This window comes from Kryptolebias marmoratus, linkage group LG13 (genome assembly GCF_001649575.2).
Source record: "Kryptolebias marmoratus isolate JLee-2015 linkage group LG13, ASM164957v2, whole genome shotgun sequence".
NCBI lineage: Eukaryota > Metazoa > Chordata > Actinopteri > Cyprinodontiformes > Rivulidae > Kryptolebias > Kryptolebias marmoratus.
Window position 1 is genome coordinate 15,750,576 of NC_051442.1, and position 8,220 is coordinate 15,758,795.

Genomic DNA, 8,220 nt, shown 5'->3' on the forward strand with positions numbered 1-8,220 from the left:
AATAATAATAATAATAATAATAATAATAATAATAATAATAATAATAATAATAATAATAATAATAATAATAATAATAATAATAATAATAATAATAAAAAACATAATGAGGTGAGCATATTTCACACGACCTTTGTGCAACACAACCATGTGTAGGAAAGAGTTAAAGATGGGAGGCTGGGGGAGATATAGAGCGAAGGAGATTTTGTCAGTTCAGCATCTTTAGCAGGGGGAATGGAGGGTGTGTGTGTGTGTGTGTGTGTGTGTAGGGGGGTCTATTCCTTTTACCAAGGACATATGGTGTAGGAGTGCTGAAGCAGGGAGGGGGAGAGGGGGGTGGATGGCTGTAGTTTGGCAGGGCCCGGTCTTCAAGCAGAGCAGCTGAAGCTCTGGGAATAACTGGATGGCACATGAATGAGAAGAGGGCGCAGGTGTGTGTCTTCTCTTCGGTGACCTAGAAGAGCTAAAGCACAAAAATACCACACTCTCTGAAATGTAACACAACTGTAGACTCCAATTATTGCCCACGACAGAAAGGAGTAGAAGGACAATAAGGTTTGTGTGTGTTTGTGTGTCTACATGTTAGCAATAATGCCTCATGAACCACTGGACAAATTCAGTAAAACTTGCAGCTGGTAATCATTCTGTGTTTTTTTCTGCAACTGATTACATTTTTGAGTTAACCTGATTCAAGATGGCCGCCACAGCTACACAGCAAAAGTCTTATAGGGACGGTCAGTGTTTAAGCCTCTGAAATGTTACTAAGAGTTACATCCAAAGGGGAACTTATGCCTCACAATAAGCAGAGTGGATGAAATATGGAAATCGGAAGTGACTTTTAAGAAATGGGACTTATGTGGAATGCAGCTCTGGTTTTTCAATCAGTGCAGGTAGAAAGAGCAGAACTGAGCTTTTCCCTAAATGCACCACAGCACATCATTTCTGCCTTGTTTGAGATTCAGAAATAGTGAAAGAAATACAGTAAAACATAGAGGATCTGACACAAAACATTCCAGCAGGAAGATATTAGATAAACCACAGCAACTACAGCCTATCGTCCTGTCATTATCTTGTTAGGTTGTAGTTTAATTAAACTAGAAAAAGACTGATTTAGCATATTTGTTTTCATAAAAATATTTTAATTATTTAAAAATAATAGTTTTTAGATTCACTGAACACTAATAAACTAAGAACAACTAAATCAACATGATAAACCGTTGTTCAGTATAATGAACAATTAATATCTTACCTGCTGTAGACCATTCTTTGAACGGTCTCAGTTTGGAGAAAAAAAAGAGTTTAAAGTGTTTTATTATTTTTATTTTAACCTCCTAAGACCTTCAGCTTGGGTCTCAGGAGGTTAAATAAGTTTAATGTGTTTATTTAATATGTTTTATTTTGGGTCACGATGAACATTTGATTGATTAGTTTAGTTCAACTTAAGGAGTTTAATGTGCTTATTTATTGTCATGATGCTTCTGGGCTTTTTGAATTTTCCTCTGGGATCAATAAAAGTATATATCATCCATCTAGCATAGTCAAAACATAAGTGTTAATTATTATAAGTTTTTATAAATATTGTAATTTCCAGACAGAAGTGCACCCAGGCTGTGCTTTGGTTGTTTGTGCTTGAAAATAACTGAAGTATTTTTTGTAGAGAACCATGAAATGTAAATTTAATGGAGGTGTGATGGTCTATAAAATAATGGCAGCAATCCACTTTGGTCTTGGCTTGGTTTAAACTCGTCATTCTAGTCAGAATTCAACTCCATTTCTCCAAACTGAGGTCATTCAAAGAGCTACAGCAGGTAAGATATTAAATGTTTATAACCTTTCCACAGAACTCCACTCCGAAATATCCAAAAGCTCCATTTAACTTATGAAGTGTTTAAGCCAGCAGTTTCATTCTGACACCTGTCTTCAGGAGACCTTGTACATTGTTGCCACGGGCCTTCGTCCTTCAGGACAGCTGCTGTCCCACAAGCCGGAGGTCACGGGCGATCCAAAAAAAGGCTCTAGGGGTCTCTGATGAGAAGGCGTCAGACAGAGCAGGTCTGAGCAAGTTCCACTTTCACACCCCCATACTGCTACCCATAACTGTGATTTCATTCTGTTCGCAGAAATGATCAATGCCAGAAGTTAGCTTTACGTTGAAAGGCTGCCAGCAGGGGCTGGCATCCCGATAGTGACTGTAAAACCACACGTTCATCTTGCAGCAGTGTCTCCAAAAAATAGTCTGTCATGATCAGAAAGAGGTGACTTTCTTCAACCAGATAAATAACCTCAAAGGAGTGCACACTAAAACTTATTTTTCTCACTCTTTGTCACTTTAAAAATTGATAAACATCTGTTTCAGGTTTTCTAAAAGCCCTTCTAGTGTTGCATTTTTGCTAAACACACTTTAATGCATTAGAAAGCCATTTTATCTTATATATGCATTGTTTTTAACACTTATTAAATATCCCTTAGACAAAACAATGCAATTGCAAGTGTCACAGAGATTAGAGGGCAGTTTATTATCAAATCAATCATATAAAAGCGTAAAAATAAAAGCATTTCAGTCAAGTCAACTAAAGGTGAGAGAAATAAGATAAGCGTGAAGTGACCTTCACCAGTAAAAAGTAACATTTTTGGTGTGTATGTAAAGCTAAAGACTCACTAAAGGTTTGCTTGTAATCCAGTATCAGGCCATGCTAGGTTCCTTTAGAACAAGTGCTGATTAGATTAGCACTGAAGTTGCTTAGTGTGTGAAATCCTAGCTGTGGTGTGAGCGCGCCCCCTTGTGGTCATACTAAAGTACAACATGTCTCCTTGACTACGTGGATCCCATAATCAGCCTTCAGCCCGATATTTATTTACAGCGAGCCCAGGTCGTGAAATATAACTAAATGTGATATTGATTCCGTGCCTTTACAATTAAAATGTATCATTTAGTTTCTTCGCCGACGGCTCCCAGCTGTTTTTCTTCATGGTTTTGTTGGACCGCTAGGGGGCAGCATAACAGTGCAGGCAAAAACAACGCTCGCTTTGTGTCTGTAGAAGAAGAAGGAGCTCCGCCGCTGTAGTCAGAGGGACCGGAGTAATGCTAACTTTGCAGCGTTAGTCACAGAGTTGTCATACAGCCCGCTGACGCTTAAAGAAGCGGTTTCAGAGCACTAAAACCCGCCAGGTGGGCGTCGATAGGGCTCGTCGAGCGGATTTCCGGGCCTTTGACAACCGAGAGGAGCCGCTTAGCTCGCCGTTTAGCGGACTAGCCGGGGAGCTTCGGGGGGGGAGAAGAGGATCGTCAGTTTGGGATTCAGTCACCATGTCTGCGGCCGGAGACTTCGGGAACCCTTTAAGAAAATTTAAACTGGTCTTTCTCGGGGAACAGAGTGGTAAGTTTGGCAATGGTGGTTAAAAACAAAATAAAACAAACAAAAATAACCCTCTTCTGTGTGGTAAAGTTTGTTGTCGGTGAGTTTTAGCCTGCAGTGTTAGCCTGTGTTAGGGTTAGCCCGCTAACATTAGCTGCATCGGTATGTTCGGCTCAGTTTGTGTCATTGCGAAACTCTCGATGCCGTCTTGTCCACGTTGGCTTTATGGATCTGGAGTTCACTCTCACCCAGATCACCGTGACTCACGCCTGGAGCCTGACTTGTTAGCTGCTATCTAAGACAACTAAAATAACATGACGGGTCAGTAGCAGCTACAGTGTAAATACATCTACTCTCCTTATGACTGTAATCATGTTTTTCCATTACTTCTTATCAAGGAGTCCCGGATATACTGTCTGTATTATCTGATGTAGCAGTGTAAAGCATAGCATGCATGAGATTTTCTATCCTAGGGACACTTTCCAATTATCCAAACCTGTCTGGTCACATTCCTTCAGCCTCCCCCTCATCCCTCCACCCACCACCCACCCACAGTGAACACAGGCTGCATTAATGGGACCCATCCTGGTCCAGTCAAGAGCATGCATCATCTTCCCAAGCTGCCTATAATTGTCAGCCTACACTAAGTCCAAGGCATAAGCCTAATTTGGGGTTTGGTGTAGATTTTTTTTATTTTTATTTTTTAGCTGAACGAAGCTAAAAGAGTTCCAGTGGGAGCTGTCGACTCCAAGTTACTCTTTTTTTAGAGACTGTTTGGAAACTGGAAGAATTTATTCCGTACAGGGAAATTAATTCTGGCTCCTGTTGTGTTTACATCACCAAACATGCGTTTAAAAACCTGATGTGATCAAAATGCACCACCAATAACCAAAATGCTTTATTATGTTTTCTATAATACAGCTTCATGGCACAGATGTTTCACAAACATAAATGTGTAATTTGTGTTTTTGTCACCAGAGGAGTCCAGTAGACTCCGCCAAGCCAACTATGTGATGATGACATTTTTTTAAATTAACCTAAAGGGTTGGGGTTTTTTCTGCAATAGTTTCTGTAAAGAAAGCAGTCTCATATTAGATGAGATCAGGCTCAGGCCCCTGAATCACTAAATCCTTCATTTATCTCCAGATATCAGCTTACATTTAAAAAGTTATTGCCTTTGGCATTCTTTCACCATAACCATTACAGTAGTTATAAACGAATGTAGTGAAAATGGTGCTTAATGAGGTTAAATCTGCATTAGATGGAGGCTGAAGCCTTTCTCGTTGTTGTTATGATCAGACTGAGATGTTACAAAGCCACTCACTTCATAAGTTGTCTTTTTACTTATAAAGCAAGAAAACAAACTTGGATAGTTAAAGGAATAACGAGCAAGCAAAAGCTTTAAAAAAAGAGCTGTCAGAAGTCTGCAGATATTTGCTAAATCAAATAAATATTTGAGGCAAACAGACAAACTAAACATGGTTCATGTGCAGATTTTTAGAAAACCTAAAAGGCAAATTAAAATAAAGTGTTTTTTCTTTATATTATGAAGTTATTCTTTTTAAGTTGTAGGTAAAATATTATATTATTACTCAGCTGATATTATATTAGTTGCGTAAAGATAAACTGAAAATGGTTTATCATCATCTTTGTTGTTTTTGGTGGTTAAACACCTAAAGTTTCATAATTATAACAACCCAAACTGAGACACAATGAAAGGAGCTGATTACAGAAACATTTAATATTACAACATTAAAATCAGAGCTTATGGTTGGTTGTCTCGTCTGCATCACCTCAGTCTGTTGTTTTCAGTCATTTAGTTGATTCGATCCGTGTTTTCTTCCTGGAGGATCGAATGAAGAAACTTTTTGTACCCGTCAGTCAGCGCGCCTCATTTCCCTCCACGTGGCTTTTTTATGTGACTCGTCGAGGTTCGGGGGGTGGGGGTGGGACAGATACGGTGTTTGTTGGCCTGAAATCAGCTGTTTGTCCCTGCAGCTGCGTTGGCTTCGGCCGCGGCGTCGCCGTCACTCGATGCGCGCCGTAACCGATCCTGTAACCCGAGCAGAAACAACAGCCCACTGCTGGGAAACACTGACCCCGCAGGTCCAAGTGACGGCAGGAGTCCTGTCAGCAACAACGTTTTAGATTAACCTCTTAAGTCTTTTATAGTTGCCAAATGCCAATTATGGACATTCTTTAATGATATAGTAAAGATTAAATCTGTTTTTTTCCTAATAATGTAAACAAAAAACAACCTAATTTATCAAAAGAATAAATAAAAACAAACAGGTTTTTTCTCAAAAAGCTAATATCCTGTTTGAAATAATGTGACAGATGTTATCCATCATTAAGTCGATACAGTTTAGTGAAATTTGTATTTTTGTATTTTTCTCTTGGTTTTTTTTTAGATGTGTGTTTCTTTGATCTTTGTCCATAAATTAGATATCTTTGGACTTTAGTTCGTTGCCTTGCAGTCTGGGGGGGAACAAAATCAATTCAGGACTTTTATTTTTAGTTAACAAATTATGGATTCAATCTTCTGTTGTGGAGCAGAGTCCGTTACAAACTCTCGCTCCGAATAACCTCCAAATTGAGCCGATTGTGTGCTTCTTGGTTCTGATTTTATTTTTCTGTTTCAGTGGGAAAGACGTCGTTGATCACCAGGTTTATGTACGACAGCTTTGACAACACTTACCAAGTGAGTCTGGAAGTTAATAAGAGCCTCATTAAGACAGTTATTAATGCTGATTTAAAGCAAACATGACTTCTCACTTCTTCTTCCTCATTTTCAGGCCACAATAGGAATAGATTTCCTGTCGAAAACCATGTACCTTGAAGACAGAACAGTGAGTTTATCCTTCTCTCTTCCGAGGTTTGAGTGCTGCAGGACTAATTTCTGACGGGGCGATTAGTTTCACGCCTTTAGGAGTCGAGTTATCTTCTCTCCAACAACAAACAAACCCACATAATGTGATCAGGAAGTCTTCAGTTGCTCTGTGTGCTTTCTTCCTCAGCTTAAGTTGTCTTCCTCTCCCTCCCACCCCTCCATCTATCTCTCATCACATTTTTTAAAACTGGAACACCTTACTTGATCAGAGGAAGAGGGTCGATGACAAGTGAAGGGTGACTTTATTTCTTTCCCCTCCAGGCCCAGACAGCTTGCTCTCTCTGACGGTCCCCTGCATGCTCTACTCTCTGCTCCATCTTTGTGTCCTCCCCATCATTTTCCTTTTTGCCACACAAACTCAGCTCATTTGTCTGTTTGTTTCTTTTTTTTTCTTTATTACTTTATTTTGACCCTCTGTTTCGTTTTGTTTGTTTGTTTGTTTTTCCCCTCCTCTTTTATTTGTCGTCCCATCCTCTTCCTGCCCTGCAGATCAGGTTGCAGCTGTGGGACACGGCGGGACAGGAGCGATTCCGCAGCCTGATCCCAAGCTACATCCGCGACTCGGCTGCCGCCGTCGTAGTTTACGACATCACAAGTAGGTGATGCCAAAAAAGAGATGTTACCTTTAAATGTTTTCTTTTAGTCAGAGTTAGGCTAAGATGGTTGCCTGCGAGTTCTTCCTAATCCTTCTCCTGCTGGGGTCCGTCCTCTCCTGAAGACTGATGTCCTGCTTCCTGTTTCCTGTTGTCCTCCCTTCAGATGTCAACTCTTTCCAGCAAACCACAAAGTGGATCGACGACGTCCGAACAGAGAGGGGAAGTGACGTCATTATTATGTTGGTGGGAAACAAGACAGATCTCGCAGACAAAAGGTGACTTGTTCCTCCCTGAAGTCTCCGATCCTCACTGCTGATCTGTTGACTCTAACTTCCTAAAGCTTGTTTCTCCGTCACTGACTGAATTTATTCGATCCGTTGTCGTCCAGTATGTGATCGATTTTGTCTGCATGTGAACGTTGCCTCTGTACATCTTGTGCTTAACTTCCTTATCTACCGCAGGCAAGTATCTATTGAAGAGGGTGAGCGGAAAGCCAAAGAACTAAATGTAATGTTTATTGAGACTAGTGCGAAAGCAGGCTACAACGTGAAGCAGGTAAGGACGTGTGAGAGCCGTGCTCTGCAGTCCTGCCGCAGCTTCTGCCGCCCGAGCTTCAACGCCAAACGCTTCCAACTGAAATGAGTCGCTGGAGGCCTGAGATTCATTCAGATTACAAAAAAAAACGTTTCGTTACAATCTGCACCAGTTGTGCAAAACAGCTCCGAGGTAATAATTAATTTCCTGTTTTGTCATTTTTGCCTTTTCTTGCTGGGGGTTTACAAAAGAACATTTATTGCAGTTTCATGTTTTTGTTCAGCTCGAATAACTTGATCCTGGCCTCAAAGTCAAGTTTATTTCCAAGGATTCTTGTAGTCTAGTTCAGTGTTTGAACTCGTAGGCCTCATATTTTTATTTCAACAGAAGGTTCGATTAGTCCTCCAGCTGACAAGAGATTTCTTTAAAATATATAATTTATAAACATTGAACCAAAAAAACTGTAAGAAGGTGTTACAAAATGTTTCAGTGTTTATAAAATCACCATCATCATACAACTGATGGTGTTTGGATGAACGCTGAAACGTTTTGTGACACCTTTTATTTTATTTTTTTTATAGTTCAGTGTTTCTTATAAGTGTTTTTCTTCTTCTCTCTGTTTAAACAGAAATCTTGGCAATTTGCTGGTGTAGATTCTCAGTCATCCAGGCCATGGTAAATTCAAAAAAAGTTAAAAAACAAAAACAACTGGACTTCTATTCTGTAGCTGAAGACGTTTCGCTTCTCATCCGAGGAGCTTTCTCAATTCAGAAATAGAGAGTGTGGAGTTGAGCTTTTAAAGCTGAGATGTGATGTAAGCTGAATTGCTTGCAAATTGTTCTCACTC

The 8,220-nt window shown here is 40.0% G+C and overlaps 1 protein-coding gene across 2 annotated transcripts in view; it reads left to right on the top strand.

The window, feature by feature from the left end:
- The first annotated feature begins 3,029 nt into the window (after positions 1–3,029).
- The window catches only part of LOC108247591 (ras-related protein Rab-6A), a 15,460-nt gene continuing 10,269 nt past the window's right edge, over positions 3,030–8,220 (top strand). The window contains exons 1-6 of one of the 2 annotated variants that reach the window (XM_037978973.1): positions 3,031–3,374; positions 5,996–6,054; positions 6,149–6,202; positions 6,733–6,838; positions 7,003–7,114; positions 7,301–7,394. In XM_037978973.1, coding sequence (XP_037834901.1) covers positions 3,305–3,374; positions 5,996–6,054; positions 6,149–6,202; positions 6,733–6,838; positions 7,003–7,114; positions 7,301–7,394 — 495 coding nt within the window. In that variant the 5' untranslated portion in view covers positions 3,031–3,304. Of the gene's footprint in view, positions 3,375–5,995; positions 6,055–6,148; positions 6,203–6,732; positions 6,839–7,002; positions 7,115–7,300; positions 7,395–8,220 lie in introns of both variants that reach the window. The other variant, XM_037978974.1, reaches the window with a different exon arrangement.